At 40.1% G+C, this 26,033-nt stretch overlaps 2 protein-coding genes and 1 long non-coding RNA gene across 4 annotated transcripts in view; 2 read left to right on the plus strand and 1 right to left on the minus strand.

Moving 5' to 3' along the window:
* PEX7 (peroxisomal biogenesis factor 7) overlaps positions 1-12,331 on the minus strand; it is a 40,635-nt gene extending 28,304 nt beyond the window's left edge. The window contains exons 1-5 of one of the 2 annotated variants that reach the window (XM_068184864.1): positions 12,154-12,331; positions 10,720-10,777; positions 9,008-9,158; positions 4,943-5,020; positions 4,531-4,639 (exon numbers count right to left, since the gene is read on the minus strand). In XM_068184864.1, coding sequence (XP_068040965.1) covers positions 4,531-4,639; positions 4,943-5,020; positions 9,008-9,158; positions 10,720-10,777; positions 12,154-12,313 — 556 coding nt within the window. In that variant the 5' untranslated portion in view covers positions 12,314-12,331. Of the gene's footprint in view, positions 1-4,530; positions 4,640-4,942; positions 5,021-9,007; positions 9,159-10,719; positions 10,778-12,079 lie in introns of both variants that reach the window. The other variant, XM_068184863.1, reaches the window with a different exon arrangement.
* Positions 12,332-15,567: 3,236 nt separating this feature from the next.
* On the plus strand, positions 15,568-18,189 carry LOC137470954 (uncharacterized). Its single transcript, XR_010997323.1, has 3 exons — positions 15,568-16,059; positions 17,084-17,177; positions 17,522-18,189. It is a non-coding gene; the product is annotated as an uncharacterized lncRNA (long non-coding RNA).
* A 1,103-nt stretch (positions 18,190-19,292) lies between these two features.
* MAP3K5 (mitogen-activated protein kinase kinase kinase 5) overlaps positions 19,293-26,033 on the plus strand; it is a 98,112-nt gene continuing 91,371 nt past the window's right edge. Inside the window, exon 1 of the mRNA XM_068184822.1 lies at positions 19,293-20,144. Within this exon, the coding sequence (XP_068040923.1) occupies positions 19,739-20,144 (406 nt within the window). The 5' untranslated portion in view covers positions 19,293-19,738. The remainder of the gene's footprint in view (positions 20,145-26,033) is intronic.

Here is a 26,033-nt window from a genome sequence, read left to right on the forward strand (position 1 = left end):
GAAAGGAGCACCAAGACTATATGCCAGCCTGATCTGTGAAACTACAGCTTAACTTTACTACACACATTTATCACCAAGAGTCCAGTAAGCAAGAAGAGACTTTTTAAAAGGCAACTCACTAACTCAGGGCTGGCAGTAAAAGAGAATATGAGATAAAAAATGGTTTTTAGTTTCAACATTAAAGTCTAGCACTCAATGCAAGGGCTTACAAGAGTGGGACTTGGATTTACAGATTCATTTGTAAAGCAGCAAAGCTACAGTCATCCAACACTTTTGTCAACATAATAAAACTGTAACAGAAATTATCAAACCTTGTGGTCGTACAAGAAAATTTTTGCCCTGGGCTTTTAGTCTGAAAAACAAGTCTTTGAGCAAAGAATACAATTAATTGATCTAAATACTGATGAATACAGACATTTTCAGGCAGATTTTAAAAAAAATTTCTTTCCCTTATTCATGAATTAAGATGTTATTAAAATTATGTACCTGCCCAGATCACTAAACTTTAAGACTGATTTAAAAAGGAAAGCAGCATTAATTTGTCAGTATTGTAACTGTATCAAAGAATACCTGCAGATAAAGGTAAAATGGTATTTATTAAGTACTTTATACTGGGGCAATAAACCCAATTGATACTAAAAAGGATGCTTTCTTTATAAACCACAGGACTAAGCAAGGCCTACTGCTCTGCAGTTGTGGAGAATCATTTAGTAGAACTGATCAACATTTGACTAAATACTACCATTGTGTGCATTTCTAACGTTCTTTATGAGCTTCTCACCAATTTGCTCCCTGGGTTAAAAAAAAAAATCTAGGTAAATTACATAATGACTCATTAAACCCCTTTAACCATGAGGTTACAGTTAATGCTGTTAGTGACTTCATGTCACTTCTTTAATGACATTTTCCACATCAGTGCGTTTTCAGCGTAAGGCAGACATTTACCAGGGCTCTGGTCTGGTGGCACACGTACACCTGAACATCCTGCTTATCTGCTCAGAAATTGTTATTGACATCACAACAGCACTTATTTACATATCCAGAATTAACAGTTTGCTCCGTTACTATCACCTCCCGATTAAGAAAAAAAAAAAGGCCATTTACTTTCTGTTTTGGAGTACAAATCATTGTACATGAAGACAACAGCATGGTAAAGTACCTCACACATCCCTGTAGATGTTAAATGGAAGTTTATTAGATGCTGAATAAAACCTAATTTAACTGAAGCATCAGACATTATATCTTTTGCAATTCAATTGCATTTTATTGTCCACTGCAGACAAGCTCAGTTTTCTTGTATGTATTCAGAATAGAGACTTAATGAAGCAAAAACAGCTATACCTACTATCAAATTCTTTTCAATTGCTTTATAGTGCCATCTTGGATTTCTCATTTTCTTCACTTGTATTCCTTTTCTAGTCTCATAATAGCTTGAGCAAAAGCCATATTTCAAAATCAAATATTAGCTTCAGGCACAGGTTGACCCTTTTGAACAGCTATTTTACTGTAGTTTGAAATTCTGTATGGTTTTCTGTTTTCAGTGTTCACAAACTAATTAGTTACATGGAAATTAAACTTCTGCAGGATTCTAAGGGGATTCAAATAAAGGCAAAAAATGGCAGAGGTGTGGCATGCAATATGATTTTAGACCTTCTTTCCCCTTGCTTACTTCCTTTAAAAGAAAAAAAAAGAATGCATTGTTTTACTTACATTTAGTTTAATCTTAAGAATTTAAAAAGCAACATTTTTTTCAATCTGTGGTTTACAACACACCTAATTTATTTTACTCGTATGTGCAGAATGAAAATGAAGATGCTGCTACATGAAACAGTTCATTTCTCAAGCATTACAACTACACTATTAAGACAGCAGTAAGTACGTGGTTGTGAGTAGGTATGTGTGAGGTGGGATGAGAGAAAGGGGACAGGTGGGGCAAAAGAGAGAAGAAAAAAAGACACAGACACACAGACACTCTACAATCTCAAAGCAGTAGAGACTCCTTCAAGCAAGGAATGTTTCAATAATCTTTAACAACATCCAAGAAAGCTATTGCTTTTAAAAGTGAAGAAACCCAAGTGAGATGAAAAGAAGTACAAAAAGTTTCCCTCCAGATGCATTTCAGTTACTAATTTTCAAGACAACAAAAAGATGCAAAATAAGAGACCACAAAACCGCAGGTCAACCTTTCCAGCAAGCACATCCCAAAGAAGGGAACAGCTCTAAATTTGACACAGCACTATCACATTGAGATTCAAGTTTCTCTCCAGTTCCAACTTTAGCTCAATAGAAGATGAATCATCAGTGAAATTTAGCTTTCTGTCCCATGATTTTCTGTCATCCTTATAGAGTATGCAGATCATAGCAAGTTTTAAATGAGGACAACCAGCCTCCTTAAACAGTTCCACTTTACTTTCATCCCATACCTTGACTGACAGAGTAGAATGTCGTTAAGCACTGAACAATAAACTCTCTGAACACCAACTGTGTGATATACCTTTTTTACAAGGAAATGGCCTTTATACACAGAGCTAGAGGCTCATGAGTCCTTCTTCTATCTACTGTCCTGCTGACCAAAGAAATGACTGCCAATATGTATTTTCTGTAGTGAAGCAATCCAATCAAACCACAGGAAAATTGTAATGCAAACAATGCAAACACAAAACCTTTTCCACATCAGCATGTCATGATTTCTATATTATTACATCTAGAAGTACACCAGACATTTTATTTGGGAAACTGTAAGAAAGTTCACCATAATTTTGAAGACTTCTTCTTCTAAAATCAAATTATTTTATACCCAGAATTACACTATCAGTGTACTGATAGCAGATTTTTATTTCACACCCGAGTGAGAACTTCACACTTAAGAGAAGAAAAATACTGTGTCTTTTGCGCATGTTGTTTTCCCATTAATGAGTGAAAACTGACTGCAATTAGCTTTAAGCTCCAGTAGCATATTAGTCCCTTTCAAGCATCAAAGTAAAAAATTCACAAAACAGTAGGAACTCTGTAGTGTTCTAGTCAAAACTTCCAACAGCTGCACCCACTGAGTCACTCAAAGAACAGATCAATTATTGTACCAAATTTAGGTACCATGACATACAGCATCTATCAGTGTTTCCCAAAATTGTTCAATGGCAATGTATTAGAAGAAAGTTTGGCTACATATCCTAGAGGTTCAAATATGAAATAATTAGTTGTTTCTGCAAAGCCCTTTTATTAATTTAGAATGCCAGAAATTTTGTATGGGTAAGATTACCAAGGACAGGAGGGTCCTAAGCAGGACTTTAAAGTGAACATTCCTTAGAACTTGTAAAAAACTTGTAAGAACTTAACCTTGACCAAATGGTACTTAGCTAGTATTTTGTAGTATATAGGTAGTTGCATTTCAGTAGAACTGTTCATACATTGTACAGGGCTCAATCCTGTAAGTTTCTGCACATCCTGTTAGACAGGTATCCACCACATAAGGTGGAAAAACCTATTCTCCAACATTTGGCTTTCAAGCACTATTACGTAGAACAAATAAATGCTACTCATTCATCATTCTAGCTAAACTCTGCAGGCAGAATCAGATGGAAACAGCCAGACTGAAATTTTATGAAAGCCACATGTATATTTTCATCTGACTTCCCACAGAATAGGGAAGACTAGTATCTGTGTGTACACACTGTCTCTCCAACTTCAGTAACAGGAAAACATAGTTATGTTTACCCTCTTGATATTAGAGCCAAACAATTTATATTAAAATCAGTACAGAAGTACAACAGATATGAAATCTGAGAAATTTAGGCCACCAGAGTTAATCTATCAATATTTGTTTTAAGACAGTTCCTTATAGCCCTTTTAATTCCCATGCAAATTCTGTGGCTCACAGCACCTCTCTCCCAGTTAATCATCAGCTGGGCCCCAGGTATCACTTCAGAGCTCTCCTTGTGCCTCTGAAGCAGGAGTAGTGTTTGGAAAACACTACCATTTCACCTCTCTTTGCCTCTGTATACACCCAACTCAACTGTGATTTTATTAAGCAGCAAGACCCATAGTCCTTTCCAAAGCAGAGAACAAAAATTGATTGAACAAGGCACAGAGATCTACAGAATTGCTTAAAAAAAGCTCAGTGGGATCTGACTACATTTCTCACAGAGTTAATAGTCTACCAACACTTGAGATATTTTGAACAAAAACACAGGCCAAAACACAAAATAAAGTATACAACATGATTTAGTGGTCAATAACAAGAGTGCGATGAATGGAAGAGAGATACATAAAATAACAGAAAAAACTGCCACAAGGTCATTGCAAGCAACCTGCTGATCCTCGTTTAAATGGCCAAGAGGATGATCTACTGACTGTAACAGAACCTACAAATCCAGCTGCAGCAATATACTTACCTTTCCTTGTTCCATTTTTATAGAACAAGTGTATATGACACACACTACCATCTGCTGGAAAAAGTGCTGAACTGATCCACTAAGACAGAAGGCAGCTTTTGGGTTTTTGTTGTGAGAACCTCTTTACCATCACACTTACCTGAGGCGGATGCAAAGCAACCTGGGATGTGTGGAGACCATATAGTGCTGTAAATGACTGCTTCATGGCCTTTAAAAGTGCATAATGACTTCCCCACAGCTGGATCCCACTGAATAAAGGAAAAATGAAGACTGTTGAGATACACATTCAGTAAGAAATGAAAGGTTTCATACATTGAAAAAAACCCCAACTTTATACATACAGAAAGGATCAGATGAATGTTTTTAAAAAAGGTACTTGTACACTTAAACTGGTATCATCTGAGAGTTTAGGCAACCTCTCAATTAAAACAGAATTTCAGCTGCAGGGTAAAAATAAACAAGAAAAGAGAATCCATGTTGTTTCTTAACACAAAGGACTATGAGATCCAAAATAAATCACACTTTTCACCTTCAACCGAAAGCCAACATACCAGCTTGGCTGTTTGATCCCATGAACCAGACACCACTAACTGTTCTCCTCTAGTTTGGCTCCAGTCAACACTATATGCCTGTAAACGACATAAGAACACAGTTTAGAAGGAGCATTAGAATACAAGTTTCAGGCTGTAGTTAGTCAGAATTTCACAAAATAGACTTGGATTTCCAGATTGTATCCTAGTCAGCTGAAAAACCATACCACTGAAGCACAGCAAAACTTGCCAACAATACCATTTACCAGAAAAAAATTAAATGTAGCCTCTCAGTCAGATATTAAAGGTACATACAAGCTAAGAAAAGTATCTGCAAAAGCACAGATGGGCCAAAACAGAGGAAAAAGAAAAGTTGTAACAAAATCCACATACATCTGCCATCACTAGGAGTCTACCACTTTAAAAGCCATAATTCAGACTTGATTTCTTATTGCTGATCCAATTTTATTCAAATATCTACAGTTGCAAATTGCTAGCCACCTCTCATTGCAAATGCCATCTCTCTTCACAGGTGACTTTGAGATTTTAGCTGACTAACAATAAATGCTTTTTTATTACATCTAGTTCTCCTAAGAAATATATGTCATAAAATACTCCTGGTTACCATATTTTCGGGTTCTATGGCACTCTTTTTTTACCATCCAAATCCTCAAACAAGTAAAATAAAATAAATTAAAAACTCACTTTCCCTCATAACTACTCATTTCAGCTATTAAGAAATTACTTTCCACTGTGTAGTTGAAATAAGCTCCCTCTTCCTTGACAGCATATTCTAATGCTGGCTCCTGCTTTGACAGAGGGTACCTTAACTCCACCCTTCACTGCTGATTTTTCAGCTCTGCTGCCTCACAAAAACAAATGCATTAAGGTAGTTTTTCAAATTATTTAAAATCCTCAAGTTTCAAGTACACGTACAACTTCCATCTTCAAATTCACATCTTTACTTGATGGAAGGTGCATTCTGTTTTGTCTGGTTTTACCTCACACCAAAGTGATTCATTAAGCTGCAGCGGGACACAAATCATTTCAGTGTAAGGTGGATAAATATTAGATAAAACAGTTCATCCACTTCACCACCTGACCCAATCAGAGCTCTCAGGACACTGCCCAGAGAAAAACAAGCTGCTTTATCTGCAACTTTCCTTTTTTATTTGACAAAGTCCTACTTCCCGTATACTGAAGGCCATACTGCTCTAGAACCATTTTGTACTAACTCCCTTCCTTGAGGAGCTTACAGCCCAAATATACAAGTGCACAAGTGTACAAGACCCTGGGATAGTACTTAACAAAAGTCATATAACTAGTTGAGAGGTAATTATTTTGGGTTTTTTTACCAAACCATACTCTTGACTTTTCTACTTTTGTTAGCTAATTAATTATACTACAGCTCATTAAAGCATGCTCCTTTCCATTCTAACTCTTCCTACTAAAATAGTAACAAAGGAAACACACCAGTACCTCTCCATAGATTCTAAGAACGGAAGGTATGACAGTTCTCCAAAGTGGCTTCCAAGCTCCTCACAAATATTTCTCTCTCTGCCTTTGAATCAGTGTGATGGCCTGAGCTCAACTCCTAAGCTGCTGCTGTTTGGAAATGCTCCTAATTGTATCACTACAGAGTATGCCTCTTGCACACAACAGCTCAGTAAGTGTTTGGCTCTCATATTCACATTCAAGATTTTCCAGAGAGAAACAGATCTTCGGGAAACACGCACCTGTGTCACACAATCCATGTAGCTGGTATTCAATACATTGTACTCGGGACGTATCAGATCTACTGCACAGATAAGGCAAAGCACACACAGCGCTCCCAGCTCACTCCCAAGCTATCAGCACGGAGATCTGCAGAGCGCGTGCTGTGACACAGACCTGGGCACATATGGCACACAGGGCTGGCACTGCTCAGCGCTCTGCAGCTGCAGCAGAGGCAGCAGGACCTGGGCGAACTCTCCTTCGGGCAAGAATTACAAACAGGAAAGACAACAGGCTCGGGGAAAACAAAAGATCCTGTCCATTTGGCATGTGACAGGTCTCGGTAATAGGGAGGGGATGAAAAGAAGACAGTGTGAATAACCCAGTAAGGTTCGCTTTTACTCTTCTTTCTTTCTCATGCCATCCTCCAACATAAACTTATAGACACTTCAATGGAAGCTGTGTTGGGCAACTGGGAAAGATTAATAACACAGCATACACCTTAGCTGTTAATCTTTTAGTGCTTTATCTTCAATCATAAAATAAATGAACCCTAGCTTATGCCTAAGCAGCAGCAAGAAATGCCTCAGCCAAGATAAAAAAATTAAGGAAAAAATATGTAAAAACATAAAAAATAGCTTAAAATAAATGTTCAGCCTCACTTTACAAGACAAATTTAAGTCAAGCATTCTATTATCTTGCAATCCAGCGAGATTTTGTCAAAACCAAAGTAAATTAGACTAATTTATTCATAAGATTCAGCAATTGGCTAGTGCTGGAATAAAACTCATCGTCCTTTGATAATGCAAATTTACTTTTAAATTAAAAATGCATATTCGTTTTGAGAAGGAACAATGATCTCATTTAGAAAAAAAAAGAAACAGATCCCTGTCAATCATGCATTAGAAATAATATAAAATGCAGTGACAAAACTGCCATTAAACAAGTCAGACAAGGATTAAGGATTAGGAAGGTAGTGAGAACACTATCTGCCAGTGTTTGCCACAAATTGCTAGGTAAATTCCTTTTGAAATCTATCGTCTTAACACAAGTTCATAAAGAATCACTACAAACCTTCCATATCTCACAATAAACTCTCACTCAGCCCATGTTTCTTATATTGTCTTTCTGAGCACAGTTGAATATGTCCACCTCCCATGCTACCAGCTCAGCTAAGACATAGACACAGAAATGTTTATTTCACAAACAACAGATGGTGTAACAGAACCAAATAAACTTACTGATGCAATTTCAATGAGAAAATGACAGAAAAAAAACCAAAAAAAAGGTATTATGCTTCACCTACAGTTTCTTTCTGAAACGACTAGCAGCCTTTGAACAGTATCAAAATCCTGATCACAACTAGAAACTCCTCTCTCAAAATTCTCAGTTTATACAGTAAGTGTATTAAACCAAAGTAAAAAAAACTACGAAGAAGTAAGCTACAGAAGATGAGCTCTTGTGTAATTACAGTCACCCAACTTTTAAAATTTTGCTTCATATCTGAAAAAATCTTGAGGTTTTTGGGAATGAAATTGAATTTCCTCAATCAGTTTTTTGACTGCATATCTACTAGATTATTTTATTGAGATTGATGTCCTTTAGATAAGGTATCAGTAAAGTCAGTAAAATGCAAGCTGAAACTCACTGCATCTTAAGTTCAAAGACTTAATAGAAGTGAGTGGAGGGTTAGAAGGAAAGTTTAAAAAAAGGGGGAAGAAAAATCACCTTAGGGAAGACATGTGTACTGCAGTATAAATATCCTTAAAACTATGCAAATATATTTATGAACCTGAATATAATATTCTTCTCTCCCCATACACCACTGCCCAAAGAAACTGAGATTTTAAGAAAATCAAATGCAACAGTATCAAACCAAGGCTAAAAAAATATACACACTGTCCCAACATTTGACTGCTGCTGCTTGAGTAGGATCTCACAGATGCTAGGAGGGAAAAGGATAAGCAAATCTGAGTGCAACCCGGTTGCTAAGGAAGCGCATAATGTGTATCACTCCACAACCTCAAAACTGATATATCAGCTATCTGATTTAGACCCATCTAGTAAGGCTCTCTAAAAATCACAGTGTGACTGCAGTAATTTCAAACATCACAATGATTACTTAGGCTGTAAGGAACCACAAATGCTAGTCCTGAATATATTAGATTTGTGTAATCAAGTAGCACCTACTACAGTGTATGAACATGCACAAGAATATGTACATCCACTTTATATTCAACTTATTAATTCAAACCACAGACCCAAAAAAGTTAGAAAACAATAAGCCGGTTTTGATTATAAGACTACAAATAAATATTTTAATTATTCAAACATAAGAGCATCCATTAATTTTTTTAAGTTTGCCTGATTTACCTCCAGAGTGTGCTCCTTATAGACCTGCAATGGACCTTTGGTTTTAGCCATATCCCAGATTTGCAGAGATCCATCTCCACTACAAGTGATCAACATATTTTCATTATTCTCACTCCAGGTCACATCAAACAGGCCATCATTCCAGTCAAAGCTAAATTGGAAAAATGAAGATATTTGTCTGTGAGAAAACACGACATAAAAAGTCTGGGCTAGTTCCATGCAAAGAAAGTATTTAAATCACCCTTTTTACCAACCTAAGCAGCATTTTTGTATATTTGAGTTTCAGGTGAAACTCCTCACTATTAATTTACTCGTTTGAATGTCAGTATCTAAAACCGTATGCCAGAATAGGTTGATTAAGTTAAAGCATAAATGAGCCAAGGACCTTCCACACATGAAGAAGGAACTCTGATTCCAGTCTAAAACTTGCCACGCAAACAGAGGTACAACACGACTCAGTCTGATCTACGGTTTCTCCAGAATGTAAGAGCACTTTGTTTCTAACAACTGTGGTAAAGAAAGAAATAAAACTTTGTTGGGAGAGCTTTATCCAATTCACACCACTATGAATCTCAGTCACAACGAAAACACAACAGAAATATAGTAAGGAATTTACTGAGGAACTCTACATTCTCTTGAAAATGCTTTCAACATACCAACAATTCACCATATGGTATCTGATGCCATATATTAGTTATTTTGTGACAGCTACTAATTACTGCAATATTATCTGATGGGAAAAACGGAGTTTCTTACCTCCTTTTCACTGAAGGTTTATCTAAGCTTAAGTCAAATTTGATGGCACTCTACAGTAATGATCAGTTGCACATGGAACACTTTGATAAACAATACAATCTGTGGGTTTAAGAGGACTTAAGAGGACTTTCTACCACAAAATAAGTGAAGTCACTGAAAACAGAAATGAACTGCACTAAACCAGAGTACTTAACAGAAGTAACAGTGTTGAACATCTTCAAAGAGTCTTGTTTTATAATTATGAATCAAAAAAGGTTTCTCTGAATATGATTACCTATTTTTAAGCATTTCCATGTCAGCCACCTTAATCTAAACAATCACTGTTTCAAGACTTTCCTTAAAACATTTTTGGTTAATAACAGACAAGTATTAAACTCCCTCCTTTCTAACCTTTCTCCTTCTTCCATCCACAACAAAATCAATCTCCTTAAAACCCCTAGAAAATTGTATCTCCTAGGAAGGACCTCCATGACTGACGTAGCTTCCTGCTCTATTTTCAGTATAAATAAATCATAAATCATAAATCTATTTTGATTTAAATCTATCATAAATCAATCAATCATAAATCTATTTTCAGTATAAATCAATCATAAATCTAGGTGTCAAGGCACTATTCCTAAAAAGCTAGAACTTATAATTTCAAGCTAGGGCAGAGAAGCTGCTCTTAATTCACGTCGTCAGTTTTCTACAAAATAGTTTACACTATGGAAATGGTGCAAGCCAGATGATTTCCCGTAACATAATCGATGCAATGTAAACATATCTTTTGTATTGTACGTAAATACAAATACATTAATTTCTATGTAAATACAAAGACCTGCATTCACTAGTTACTTCAGAATTGAAGAAATACTTTGTATCGCTAAAAATAACCAAAAATATTTCAGTTGTGCCTGGTACCCACATGTACAAAATAAGTTTTTATCTTACAAAAATAAAAGATAAACCTGTATTACCTCCTGAGCAGAACAATCCCAGCTTCGTTTTGTTCCAGCACTGCCAGTGTTCCACAACCTAAACCAACAAAATGAAACAAAACATTATAACTAGTTCCCCAATGCCAAAGGAAACTGGAGTGGTTCTGAAGTAGCTTCAGTGTGCAAACACAAAGGGCACATGAACTTTAAGAGGCCTAAGAATTACTTGCGTAATTAAACATCTTGTAGTCTCTAAAACAGTAATTCACATCACATTGTTCTGACTTGATTTTGGGGTTTTTGGTGCTTTTTTGTTGCTTTGGGTTTTTTTGTTTGTTTGTTTTGTTGTTTGTTTTTTTTTTTTTCTGTAGTATATCTGTAGGTGAGGTTGAAAAAGACTTGCTTATAAACCATAAAAGTGCATTTTCGCAGTGGGCTCACATGACAAACATACCAACACAGAGTTGCTTTTGTCTTTTTGATAACACAGCAGACCACTTTTTTCACCCCGTCCTGAATACAGTAATACAAACACAGCTCACCAGAAACTAAATAAATAATTAAGTTCAGATAAACCACACATTGGTTCTGTTTCCTCATCTGATGAGGATATTGTTAAAGTGAATCTACACTTGGATTTTTTTTTTTTAATTAATATATTAGGGAGCAATATTCCCACTGGAAATGGAAAAGATGCCAGCATTGACGAACGCTCATCTTGGCTCTTTCAAGTGACCACAGGGTCACCAGGGCCTGCGTGGACACTCAGGGACTAAAACAAAATCAGCTGAGGGCACGGAAACACGGACCGAGCTGAGCTGGAAAGGACCCATCAGGATCGAGTCCAGCTCCCGGCCCTGCACGGCACCATCCCAAAGAGTCACGTCCGAGAGCATCGTCCAAACACTTCAGCTTCTGTCCGACTTGGTGCTGCGACCACTTCCCCGGGGAGCTGTTCCAGCGCCCAACCACCCTCGGGATGGAGAACCTTTTCCTAATACGCAACCTAAACCTCCCCTGACACAACTTCAGGCTATTCCCTCGGTTCCTGTCACCGGAGAAAGTTATCTTCAGATATTTTATTCACACTGTGTACGTCTTTACATTTACTGTCGATCCTACCAAATGAGCGAGTGCGTTGCGAGAAGCACCAGGGCAGCAGCGGGTTGGGAAGAGGCGGATCCCGGCGGGCTGAGGGTAAGGGGCAGCTCCCGCGACACCGCCGGCCCGGCCGCGGGGCACAGGCACCGTCTCACAGCGAAACAAACGCAGCGGAAAGGGAAGTCGTCCCCAGATGCTTTGGCATTTGACAGACACCGTCTGTCCTTCTGCACACCCGCGTTTCCAGCCTCCTCCTCAGCCACGCTCCCGGTCGCCCCCGCCGCGCCGCCCCCCGCACCTGCCATGCCGTAGTACTGCGCGGCGGCGCAGGCCACGCGCCCCGGGCAGTATGGCGAGAACTCCACCGCGTACCCGTGCAGCCCGGGCAGCCGCAGGGCGCCCGCGCCCGCCGCCGTGCCCATGGCCCCGGCCCGGGCCTCCGCCGAGCCGCGGAGGAGCCGCCGCGCCCCCGGCCCCGGCGGAAGCGCCCGCCCGCCGGGCGGTGCCGGAGCCGCGGCGCAGCCACCGCCATCTTTGGCCATGGCAGGGGCCGGCCCGGCGCGCTGCCAGTGCGGCCGGCAGGGAACGGCGGTCCTCAGAACCGCCTTCCTGCGCAGGAGGTGGCGCTGCCAAGGGTCAGAGACAATCCGCTCTTCTATACGCCGCGCAGGACATAGATGGGCTCGGAGTGTGTGCATCAGCTTGAATACGCGAGATGTTTCAGTCATAAGTATGTGCGTTAGCTTTCATTTTTCCTTTTAAGAAAGGCCTTCTAAGCTTTTCATTCTCCTAATTTCTTGAATAGATCTGCATATTTTTTCATTCTTCTCAGTATGCAATTGTGCTTTATGGAAGTCCTTTTATGAATAAACTTCTTACACCTGTGACAACTTCTGTTTACGTCAGTGGGAATTTTGCCTTTGGAGGAAGAGATGGGCAGGGGGTGTTCAGGCTTAGAAAATTAATAGCAGAGCAGCAGCTGCAGCTTTTGCCATATTATTATATTATATTATATTATATTATATTATATTATATTATATTATATTATATTATATTATATTATATTATATTATATTATATTAATTATATTATATTAATTATATTATATTATATTATATTATATTATATTATATTATATTATATTATATTATATTATATTATTATATTATATATAGATATATATCTGCATCTGTGTCCCTTAAAGTACAGACACTGAAATTATTCCAGTTGGACACAGACCACCCGAATTAGTAACAAAGACCCATCTATGTGTTTAAAGATAAAAATGTAGAAGTATCATTTTACACTTTCAGAAGTTACAGCAAAGGCAAATTAGATTATTTAATCACAGACACCTCATGGAACTTGGATCATAGTTACGTACTCCTGCTACCTAGCCTAATACTGAAAACTAAACCTTGACTACGAAATCCATTGTAAAAATCCATGTAAGATATTTAAGCAAAAATATCCATTTGCTTAAACTGGCACTCAGATGCAGAATTAGGTGGTTCTACTACTTCTTCAATCTTGTAATAAAAATGAAAAAAATTATGTTTATTAAATAGCCTCCAGGATTTTAGAATAAAATCAGTTCAGTGCAAGTGAAGCTCAATTTAATGTATCCTTTGGAATACCATAGCAGTTCTCAAAGCCTCATAACTGGCAATTTACAGGCTGCATTTATTAACATCATGTGAGATCAGATTTTTTTAACCCTGGGGCAAAGGTATACCTTACAGAATTGGCTGCTCCAGGCCAAATTCAACCAATTTTAGCTTCTGTGAAATATTTTTACATCAATTTGTCTTTTCAAAATGCAAGTTACAGGACAGTTTTCTGAGCAAGTGTTTTTAAATTAATTGCCCTTTGTGACTAGGATATCAATGGCAATTCTTGAAAAGACACAAGGCCACCACAGGGGTATAGTAAGTAAATTTGGACGCTGCCATTTGCAAGGTGTCAGGGAGTCAGATGCTTAATGGTGTAAAGTCCAGTTACTCTAGAGACAATTTATCACTGAATTTGAAAGGTTTCATCAAGTGCATTTTTTCCAAGCTGGTTGATCTTTCATAATGAGTGAAATTCTCCAAAGAGGTTATGCAAGCAGGAACCAGTTCTTATCAGTGGCCCAGCTTTATTTTAAAGACATGATTAAAAGAATTTTCATAGACATAAATATCAAGAAGTGGATAAAAGGTTACAAGGAAGTCCTGAGAGAAGGACTAGTTCTCAAACATTTTTTTCACTGACAAACTTGTGAATCCTGGTTTTGAAGGTCCAGGAAGTAGAAAGCAAAGTAGTACGGTCAGTGAAAGTATTTGAATAGGATGGTTTCAAGGTAGAATAACAACCAAAGAAACAAAAGCTATTTTACAGGCAAAAAGAGATGGTCCCAACAAACAAAGTTGCTAAACATGACTCTGTTTCCTCCTCAGCCTCTGAGCAGCTGAGTAAATTCAAGGAATATGAATGACCGCCAATCATAGCAGCATTTTATATGCAGCTACTGAAACCAAATGATCTACCAGCCAACTCCTTTCAGCTAACACCAAATCACAGAATCACAGAATTAATTAAATTGGAAAAGACCTCTGAGATCACTGAGTGCAACCTATGACTGAACACCACCATGTCAACTAGACCATGGCACTCAGTGCCACATCTAGGATTTCCTTACATACCTCCAGGGACAGTGATGCCACCGCCTCCACTGGCAGCATATTCCAATGTTTGATCACCCTTTCTGTGGAGAAATCCCTCCAATGTCCAGCCTAAACCTCCCTGGCTCAGTTTGAGGCCATTTCCTCCCATCCTGTCAAAAGTTGCAGGGGAGGAGAGACTGACCCCTACCTGCCTACACCCCCTTTAAGGTGCTGTAGAGATCAATAAGGTCATCCCTGAGCCTCCTCATCTCCAGGTTGAACACCCCGGCTCCTTCAGTTGCTCCTTATCAGACTTGTATTTCAGAGCCTTCACCACCTTTGTTATCCTTCTCCGGACTTGCTCCAGCACCTCAATGTCTCTCCTGAACTGGGGGGCCCAAAACTGGACACAAGACCCGAGGTGTGGCCTCACCAGTGCAGAGGAAGAATCCAGACAGATTCTTCCAAACAGACGGATCCTGCGTGGAGCAGTAGATGGCAGCCATGTTCCACGCAAAAAACGAGAGCCCTCAGCTGAAGGAAAAAAATCCCCAAGTACACTGAAATTGAAAACACAACATAATTTCAATTAAAAACGGGAAAGTTGCATAGTATGCAGTTTTAGGCTATCTTTATGCAGCTGTCACTTCTCTACGCTCTGCTAGCAGAAGTACCCCTCGTTAGCATTAGAATAAGTGCTTGGGATGCTTACTGCAGTATCTCCACCCTTTCGACCCAAGAGCTCTGCTCTGTTACAAGCACATGTCCCTCATTTCCTCAGCTTGCTAGCTGACAGCTAGCTTAGGTGTGAATTGAGCTGGTAACCATCACTGCTGTGTGCACAAATCCTTCCAAAACCCTTGCTGGTCAGCAGGAACAGTAATCAGAAAGGCTCGAGTCCAAGAGTTTGAGCAACTTATAAAAAGATCTTTTCTACCAGAGAAAGTAGAATGTGAGCTATTTCCTCATGTGCAAGGGCAGGTAGCTTAAAACACTGAAAATATTCAAGGACTGCAGTTAATTTTTGTCTGTCTTTTAACTATTGAACCACTAGTTCGATTGAACCATTCCCTAGGCTCCATGCCATCAAGATTTCTACAAGTGAATGCTTATTGTCTGATAGAAGCATAGAGATGTTTCCAGCTGAAATCCTCATATCATCAAAAAGCTGAATGTGTTGCAGCTTTAGAAAAAGCATTTAGAATCCCAAGGTTCATTTAAGATTGAAAAACTGGCAACATTGAAAAGAAACAAATAAAAGTAGCCAATGGGGCTGTAGTAATGAATGCAAAGGGAAAAGACTCCCCTCATATAGCTAAACTGAGCATTACGGCATTTAGAAGGAAGAGGCAGTTAGCATGGAGGCTTTTCTGGAAGTTCAAAAGAATAAAAGAAGCAAGAGGAGGGGAAGACACTGGAGAAAATGAAGATTTAGACATGGAGATTTAGAAAGAAATGTGAGAATTATGAGAAAAGAGTACAAAGCAAGAACAGCACACAATCTTCACCATGCTCACAAGAAAAGGGCTACAAGGACAATCCTGACTGGTGAAATATCCATCCCTGATGAAGTACCCACATTGTTTGGTCAGGTTTTGCTGGCTGCGTCCCATGTGCGCCATGCTGTAATTTGGTAAGCAGATTCCCCATGTTATTCTATTATCAGCTGCATCCCTACGCAATGGCCACCAGTCTCTACTTACCTCCCCTCCACACTTAAATATTGTTTTAAATGTTCAGTGTGACTATAAGTGTACCTTTTCTTAAAGACTGGCAGCTGACTGCCTCAAAATACTGCCTTCTCCCTACTGAACTTAGAAGTTACTTCTCATTGTCTACAGTGATATACTTAGTCTAACTTTTTAGATAGCTTTTAGATACAAGGTTTCCTAATTTTAGTTTAACCATTTCTAGTACTTGTGAGAGTTCTGGCCTAAAGGTTATAAAAATCACATTAACTTATGTACTTTTAATATCTCATTCAAATTTCTGTATCTCCAAGTTTCTTAAAATTCTTTGGGTTTTTTTAGACACTCATAATTGAAGGATGCTGGACTCCTGAAAACTTTTTCCTGTTTATCAGTGAAGAATTTACAGTGAATCTCCAATCTCTCACTCCTATATGTTATCCTGTAGTTAAATAAGAGGTCCTTAAAGGATTAATGAAATTTCACATCCATTTTAAACACAATATTTGTGGTGATAAATTTCAGTTTATTCTATGAATTCCATCCACGTTACTGTAAACATTCAAAATGCAGATTTGTCCAAAATAATTTTTCTCCCTCTACTGAACATGGATGGCCACAATACATGAAAAATATAAATTTGACAAAGTTATGTTTAATCTCTATAAATCAGGATGCATTTGAATTGTCTTTTTTTGTCTTGGACCTTGTTTATACTAGTTGGATCAGCTAAATCAAGCCTGTGATATTTGTCATGTGCTCTTTGTAACTCATCAACTATTGCATTTATATTTGCAACTAATAAAGTTGGCAAGCTCTTGGATGTTAAAATTATAATTATGGTTAATACCAGAGGTAAATGATTTATAGCTGTAGAAATATATAACAAAGAGAAGGTCGTTATTTCAACAAGTCTACAGCCAACTGGTTGTTCCAAGTTTTTGTCTGTTTTGTCTCTGAAGAAAACAGAGCTGGAACAGGATGGTACTGAATCGTGATTATATACAAACCATCTGGTGTTAAAGATGTTAATTTCACAGCCCTTGAGAAACAAGTGAACAAGGTAAGAGTACTTCTGATAACAAATGGGCTGTTACTTCAGTTTTTAAAAAGTCCTTGGAATTATCTCCGAATCAAACATGAAAACACAAGACCTCCTAAATGCCTGATTGTTCATTTCAGAGAGCTAACAGATTAAAAAATATATTTTCACTTTATAAAAGCATCAGCAACTTGTTGTTCAACAGTATTTTGATTTTTTTCCCAGTTTAGTGCTCAACCTCACTCATAGCCAAATCATTAGAAAAACTGCCTTGTATTTGGAACAGACATGGTGCTAATAATGAAGCAAGCCTCACAAGTCAGTAATGCTAAGTGGAATAGCATGCTTCTTCCGTCTCCTTTCAGTCCATGACTTCCTTCTGCACTTGACAAACACAGGCTGTTCTTGAGAACAACAGAGACATATTGTTCTTGCTTCCTGTAAGGTGATGTAAGTGCAGTATTGAATGGATTAACACCAATTCTGCATTTTATGTAAAACATCATAATTTAGAAAAACACTTTGCCATTCAGACTGTGGCAAGAAACAATAACCTACTGTATCTGGCAGATGAGCAAATATTAACTTTTCCCTGTAAATTAGTCTTTAGTTTGCTTGTCATCTTCCCACCCCATTTACCGATTTCTTATCAGCAGAAGTAAATGCCAGGCATATCTTGTTGAAAAGAGGACTGCTCAATGCAAAAGCAAACAGAGCTACTGAAGCTACTGCAGTGAGTAATTTTTCTAATTATTCCAGAATTGATCTACATAAGTAATGGAAAACAATGATACAGGAGGAGGCTTTGTGCCAACAAGTGGATTAGTCTTAACATCAATTTTAACAGGATGGGACCTATTGATATAACATATAAACAAAGCTAATAAATGCTGTTTTTCCTTCTCTCTTGTACCTGTTAAATAGAAGCCCTTAAAAAAAGGACATTTGAAAAATCACCCAGCTTTACAGTATTGATACCCACAAACAGACTGCAGAAGTCTTAACATTATTTCCTTTCCCAATCCATTTTGAATTCCCCAGATATTCAGTCTTGGACTGCAAATAATCTGAAATTTCAGGGCATCATTTTTTTTTCAAGTTAAGGATTATTTCAAATGCCAAAGGGTCTTGTCCTCTGCTAGATGCTATACCATACACAGCACAGTTTTTGGCTATATGCTAGTTATTGCTATTAGTTTCCTTCTCTGTGAAGTAATATTTTTGGTAATTACCAAGCTTTCAAGTATTCTTGACAAGTAAATTGCAGGTGAATGCAAGAAACCGACATACTTAATCAACATACAGGGGTAGTTTTCCAGTTTCCGAGTGCAACACTTGCAAAACGTAAGGCCGATCCAGCTCAAAGCAAGAAACCGACATATTTAATCAACACACAGGGGGTAGTTTTCCAGTTTCCGAGTGCAGCGCTTGGAAAGAATGAGGCTGGTCCTGCTCAAAGCAGCCATAAACCCTTCAGTGAACTTGAAGCCGTTCGAGAACACAGAGCGAGGCAGGTTCAGGCGGCGGATAATAGCAGACGGCAAAGGCTAATGATTAGTCAGTCCTGACACTGCTCTCAACTCACTGCAAACACTCAAACCATTTACTCCTGACAAGCTAGTTTGAGTATGTGTGCCATCAAAAACAAACAAGAAAAGCAGGAAATTATAAAAAATCCCCTTAGCAGGACCAGGTTCAGCGCACAGGGAGGACCTGGCTTCTTGCAAACACAGGCTCCTTCACTGAACCCCAAGAACCGCTGAAGGCTCCGGGGCGAGGCTGGGCCCCCGCCGTTTCAGCGGCGGAGAGGTGCAGCCTGAACCCAGAGATTTGAAGTGCGACCGAGGGCTCGTGTCAGGGGGCAGGATGTTATAAAATAGAGCCCCGCAGGAGACGGTAGGGCCGCCCTCGGTCCTCTCGAACAGCCCGTACTCCGTCCCCTCCCGGGGCGCCCCGAGGAGCAGGGCTGGCCGAGCCAGGACTTCCCAAGAGGAGCGGCGTCCTTCCAGGCTGACAAGCCCGTGAGGACACGACGTGACTCCCCTTCCTCGAGAGCTCCCACTCGGGACGCGACCCGAACTCGGAGCACGGGGGCGGAAAAGGTTATTTCTGCCTGGAGGCGGGGCCGGAGGAGGTGCCCGGTGCTGGGGCCGCCCCAGCCCGCGCTGCCAGTGGCTCCGCAGCTGTCGTTCGGCTGGAGCTGGGGCGCCGGAGAGCGATTCCACAAGTGGTTTATCCCCGCGGCCGAGGAATTTCGTCCAAGGAGCGAAGCGGCCGGAGGAAGAGCGGAGTGTCGGGGGTGGCAGGAGAAGGAGGCCGGGCACGCCGGGTAGTCCCTGCAGGTGCGGAGGAGAAGGGAGCGGCGCGTCATGGTGCCGGTGGCAGGCACAGAGGGAGGCTGTGCTCATCTCCCTGTCTCCGTCAGCCTTCGCTAGCGCCCGAGTGGGAAACCCTCGCTTCAGCCCCTTCGCCTCTCCCCTCCAGCAGCTCAGCGGGACCGCTCCGGGGCGGGCGGCGCAGTATGGCATCCGCCTAACCCCGGCCAGCGCAACAGAGCCCGGGGCTGCTCTTTCACCGCCGGGATGAACGACAGCAGCGAGGGGATCGTCAGCCTGCCGGTGCCCGGCCCGCCCGGCGGCGGGACGTCTTGCGAGGAGGTACTTGGCAGGAGAGCGCCCGGGGCCGACACTGGCGCCCGCAGCCTCCCGCCCGACTTGGCTGCGCCGCCGCCCGCCGCTCTCTGGGCTGAGGACGCCGCCGCCGCCGCCTGCCCGAGCACCGCGGCGCGGGCCAAGGGTGGCGGCCGGCGGACCGCGGTCACCTACGTGATCAACGAGGCCAGCCAGGGCCCGCTGCTGGCGGCGGAGAGCGGCGCCCTGCAGAGCCTGCGGGAGGCGTGCGAGGCGGTGGGGGCCGCGCTGGAGACCCTGCACTTCGGCAAGCTGGACTTCGGCGAGACGGCGGTGCTGGACCGCTTCTATAACGCAGGTGAGAAGGAATGCCCGGCTGGGGCTGATCATCACCGCCGCGGGACCCGCTCGGCCAGGGCTCGCCGTCACCGCCCCGGGTTCACCGCGGGGCGGCGGGAGCTGCTCCGGCCACTGACTCCTCCGGGGGCCGAGCCCCCGGTGCCCCCGCGGCCCCCGGCTGCAGTGACACCCCCCGGGTGGCCACGGCGGGTACGTGGGGAGGCAAAAGTGCGCCAGAGCCCACTCTTGTCCCCCGCGCTAATGAAGAAGAAACTCTTAGGTCAGCATGCGTGCTGTGAATCGGTGCTGGTGGCTGCTGCTACCGGCGTGTTAAACGTTCCCTGGCTGATTTCTCTCGGTTTCCTAACAGAGTGCGGGGATGCGATTTGTGCTAGTACGATGAGTGCGGGCTGAAACAGACAGGAGCTGCGAGGCCATGGGAGCTTTGAAAAGCAGATTTGGCACCAGACGCGTAGGGACAATTTCTTAGTGCTGACAAGGCATCTGGGACGCTCCATGTGTTTGTGGTTGAAAGTTTGTGGTTTTGATATTGATTGCATATAATACATATGATGGATGCTTTTGAACAAAAAGCTGCGCAAACTGATCGGGTTAGTTGGCAAGAGTACCCAGGGCTGCATCTCACCCCAGTTTGCCAGCTGCACGGCAATAAAAGTGCAGCACCTTTATTTGAAGTTGTGGTGGCCTGAGGTTCTGTGATCTGATGTACATGGCCCCGTTTGTAAAAATAATAACTAAAACTTTTCCCCATCTGCTTATCTTACCGACAGATACATGGTGTGAATGTAGAATAAAAAATACCCCTGCTTGCTAGATTTTCAAAGACTTCATACAACTAAGGTTATAGTACTGAATTAACGGCTTTTTGCTTTTAAAAAAATCAGAAGCAGGACATTGACCTGGCCTGCAATTTTAAGCTTATTGTGGGATGCAGCTTTGGTGTATATGAAACACATGCTAAAAAGAAGTATTCAACAAGTTTTGTCAGATACTGTAGTTTCCTCCTCTCCTGGGGAGGGGTGAAGGAAAAAGGGAAAGAAAACTCAAACAAACAAAAACCTCCTGGCAGTATTGTAACCAGTTCTCATAAAAGACTCTACATGCAGATACCTGTCGCCTCTTTGAAACTGCAATCTTTGCCTCATGGAGTGCTGCTGTCAGTTCAGTGAGGTGGGCAATCCTTAAGTGTGCACTTACAGCTTATTAATTTTGCCCCATGCAGAGCTGTTTCCTTAAAAGTAACAGTTCTCAGAAGTCAGAGGAGCTGTCCTCACAGGTGGAAATAGGAAGGCCACAGAGTTTCATTATAGACTTCTTATGCTCTGCATTCATCTCGGGGAGATTTCAAGCACCCTGACATCTCTTCATTCCAGAGCAGGTGAAACCTGAGAGTCTCGTGGTTCTGTTGTGAAAGCTGTTGTATAGTGAGGCTCAGGAAGTTGAATTATCCGTGATGTTTTTGTGCCTCTTATGTTGGTTAATTTTTAGACTCTGAGCTATTAAATAGGCGGGGTCTTGATAGTTCATGGATGCTTTTCTTGTAATGGGAGATTTGACTTGAAGTGGCCCCCTTTTAATTCTGGCAGTAGGTGTCTGGCTTATAGTGCTACATAACTGCATGCTTATGTAATATAGTTTGCTTATTTCAATGGCTTTTCAGCAAACTGTGAATGTGAAAATATTACTTTTTCTTTTGTCCTCTTTGGCTGGAATTTAATGGAACTGTTGCAAACCAAAAAAAGTACTTTGTCATTCTGCTTTAGTAGTGAAGTCCATAAACATGTAAAGAACTAGGAAAGTTGATCACCTCCAGTGCCTGGACTGAAGAGACCTAGATGTAGAAGTTTGCGTCTGCTCCACATATACTCTGCACTGTCTGAGCTGACCAGTGATAAACCAGCTGCAATCTCAAAAACTGTGTTATGCTGCTGTTCTTAGGTCAAGAGGGATCTGTGGATTTTCATAGTTGTTTCTTTATCCCTATTGCACTTTCTACGCTCTTTCTATTTTTAGGAATTACTTATTTCTCCAGAAGCTTTAAAATAGTGAAAAAAATCTCTCTCAGATTGGGCACATTAAAGAGTAGAAGCTGTGTAGTAGAAGAATGCAAATGGGGAAAAGTGTAGGGAGCAAAACTGAAATGGCCATGGAGAGTGTAGCTTTTGCACAGATTGTTTTTTAACTGCTTTAACATGGTGGTGGGACAGAGCATTTGTAGATGACCTAAACTCCTTCTCTCTTACCCTTCTTGTCCCCTTTTGCTGTGGGCTCTCAGTGATCAAAGGTGGTATTAGTAATAATAATAAAGAATATCTGCACAGTATGTTATTTAAAAAACAGTGTATTGAAATAGCACAACGTGAGTAAATATGAAATAAAATTTCAACAAAGTGCTTTCAAATTATGTGATAGTTAAGTGGTCATATTCAGGGTATGAAGTCTTGCTGGATTCATTGTAAAGGCCAGCTAAGTTACAAGACTAAGGAATGATGTGATTTATTGAAGGTTTGGAAAATCAAGCTTATAACTGTGTTGGTATGAAACAAAACAAAACATTAAACCTCTCAACTGTAGTAATGCATGTAAATTAACTGTGATTTACAAGGATAGACCTGCGGTATAACCTACCTGTACATCATGAAGGCTTCCCTTTTTAGTGTCGCATTTTTTGCTTTGTATAACATAGTCTGAAGTCTTGGTGATTTCTGATGTATGTTTGCTTCATGCCTATCACTGCTTCAAAAAACCTTGAAGGAGTATTAACTAAAATATCTTAGATGAAAATACTCATCATCCGCTCTAAATGTAGATTAGCCTACTAATAATCTCCTGCCAGCTTCAGTCAACTATGGCTCTTAAATGCCGAGACATAATTAGCAGTGCATATTTAGTGAGTAGGTGTCAGCTATGTATAATTGAACCATGCATGCACCAAATATTAAGAATGAGCCTAGTCTAGCATTTCTGATTGCATGTCTTAAATTCCATTTGATTTCAGCAAAAAAAAATGAAGATTGTTTCTTTAAAAGCAAATGTCAAATGACCCCTGGAAACTGTTGTAGAAGGGTCTGACAAAAACAGAAACTTCCATATTTATCACATTTTCTTCCACGTAGAGAGGAAGGTAAAGAGAGGAAAATGTAGTTCAATTTCTTGCAAAACTTGATGTATATGGATTTAATCAGCTGTCTTAAGGCCTCTTTTCCTTTGTAAAGAGGATAGCTGGAGTTTGGTTGGTTTTTTTTTTCTTTTGTCTCCAATAATTTTAAGCTGCTGCAGATGAATTACAGTTTTTTCCAAATTCTAAATTTAATTTCTAAACAGTTCAGGAATATTGTAAGAGTTGGGCAATTAGAGATATGCCAAAATGTATGAGACATCATTCTACAGTGCAGTAGATAATCATGGTATTTTAAGTCACTGAAGCCATTGATATTTGTAATTAAATGGTATTTTCTCTATTTTAATGACTAGATCTGCATATCCTGTTGATTTTTCTCTAATTACTCAGTTTCTTTTGGAAACAGCCATAAATGGGTATAAAGTACTTAGAGTTTGTTTGACTTAGGTAAGCATTCTTTTTTTCTTTTCCTATCTTTTTTTTTTTTTTTTTTGTAATTGAAATTAGAATGATTTTCTTTCTGAGCAGATCATTACATAGTCACTTTGTATTACATAAGTGCATCAAGGACTGGCTGAACAGAGTGTTTGAGTAAAACAAAACAGGTAAAAGTATGGTTAAAGGAAAAAAAGTCTCATGAATTCAATAATCTGAATGAAGTCAGTTCTTCATGGGAGGGAGGTGCTCTAAGTGAAGGTAATTTCTTCACAAATGTTTTTAGAATCAGACAAGGATGTGTATGGTAGTGTGCTAGATGCAAAATATTGTGCATTCTGACTTAAATACGGTCTCAGAGGGACTGGTGAAATATAAGAGAGATCACACAGTTACTGAGGAGGATATGGGTTTTCTAATCTGTGCAGTCACTTGTTTTAGGTTGGTTTTCAAGATAAACAGCTTGACTGTGCTTTTCATATAAAACTCTTTCTAACTTTAACATTGTCTTATAATGGGGAATTTCGATTTCATTAGCTTCTTATGCTCAAGTTTCATCCATCAATGTCCCTTAGGATAGATAGCATTTTCTACTAACACTGTTGTGTGAGTCTATTGAAATAATTCTCCAGAACAGCAATGATCAACTAAAATACAGTTCGTCAAATAAGAGATGATAGAATAGGTCTAATATCTTATCTTTATTTCTGAAATTCAGCGTTATTGCTTTCAGAATTCATGCTTGGGCTTGAGAGTGGTATGTTGGCTTACTGGGCTCAGAAATATAGTGTGCAACGTTCTTGGGAAGACCCTTGATATAAAAGATGATAAAAAGTTCAGGGAATGAGTATAGTCACTTGTGTGAAGGTAAACGTTACTTCAAAGATGTTCTACACCTAAGTTGTTTCTGCAGATTCTACAGAACATTTGTGGATTGTGCATTTAGAAACATTTACAGGCACGCAGAAACACAGTAAAGCAGTAAGTACCAAGGCCCAACAGCATTCTTGTGGTTTCTTCCTCTAAATATGATAAATTCTAGGATGCTTTTTTTTTCAAGTGGGATTTATGCCATTATATAAGTTTCCTGAAGTTTGTTATTGTGACACCCTAATACAGACTTTCCACTTAAACCCACAGATGGTCATATTCTATTGAAAACTAATGTTCTCGATTCTAGAAGTTGATGTAAATACTTTCTGTGGTAAAAACCAGAATGTATCCTACCATATTAGCTGTTTGTAGGAGCAAAAAAAATCACTAGCAGAGAGAGGAATCACAAGTTTTATTCTATTCCACATTATGTTTCAGAACAATTAGGTGTTTTTCACCACATTTTTCTCGGTGCCTCCTGATTAATATTTTTTAATTTCACTGAGAGAGTTTTGTTAGACACTTGAAATACTGCACATACTTTCTGTGATTATGCAGCACTTACATTCATATCTTATTTTACTTCTTTTTGACACCCTCTCCTGCCCTTCCCCCACTCCCCAGGTGCTGCTGTATCCGCACTACTGTTTCTATAGCATCTTGACTGGAGAATCAAATAATAGTTCTTATTAGTGTAGCAGGTGATGCATTATTCTCGTCCAATTTCAGAATCCAGGACAGCTACTAAAAAAATAAAAAGTTTAGTTCCATTGTCAGTGGAAATCACATTGAACAATTCTGTATTTCAGCAGCGATGATGCAAGTGATGAGTTGGAGGAAGAGATGCCAAGTAAGTTAATAATGGTGTGCAGACTTGAGCTGATGGCTGTCTTGAGAGTATGACTATAATCACGTCAGGGATGCAAAATATTATGAGTACAGAATCTTTGTGTCAGAATGCAAAGCACATATTGTAATGTTTAGTTGGGATGGGTTATAAAGCTCCTTTTGATTCTGCATATTGAGTCCAGACTCTCTTAGAAAGCAGCGTTAGAGACACAAACCAAATGCATGGCATATCTTCGACACAGAAGAGTATTTAATTCTAAAGCACCTGACTATCATCTACATCTACAACCAAAAATATGAGTCTGGGAAAAAATCCCTAATCCTACAAATCCTTGTGTGTTCATAGTGCTAGTGGAGACTTGTGAATTTATGGAGAAATTGTGGTATTTGAAACAACATATTCACAAATATTTCCATTACTGGATGAGCTGTAAATTTTTATAACCAGATCCCAATATTGGTGCTGTATTGCACTACTCTCCTCAGGGTACTTGTCAATAGGTGACTGGAAAACTAATATTCCATCAGTGTCTGTCTGAAGCAGGAGGAGCACAGCAGATACACCCACTCCATGTATGTGGGCTGTGAGACCCGAGATCTCTTTCAGAC

Source organism: Anomalospiza imberbis, chromosome 3, assembly GCF_031753505.1.
Source record: "Anomalospiza imberbis isolate Cuckoo-Finch-1a 21T00152 chromosome 3, ASM3175350v1, whole genome shotgun sequence".
Taxonomy (NCBI): domain Eukaryota; kingdom Metazoa; phylum Chordata; class Aves; order Passeriformes; family Viduidae; genus Anomalospiza; species Anomalospiza imberbis.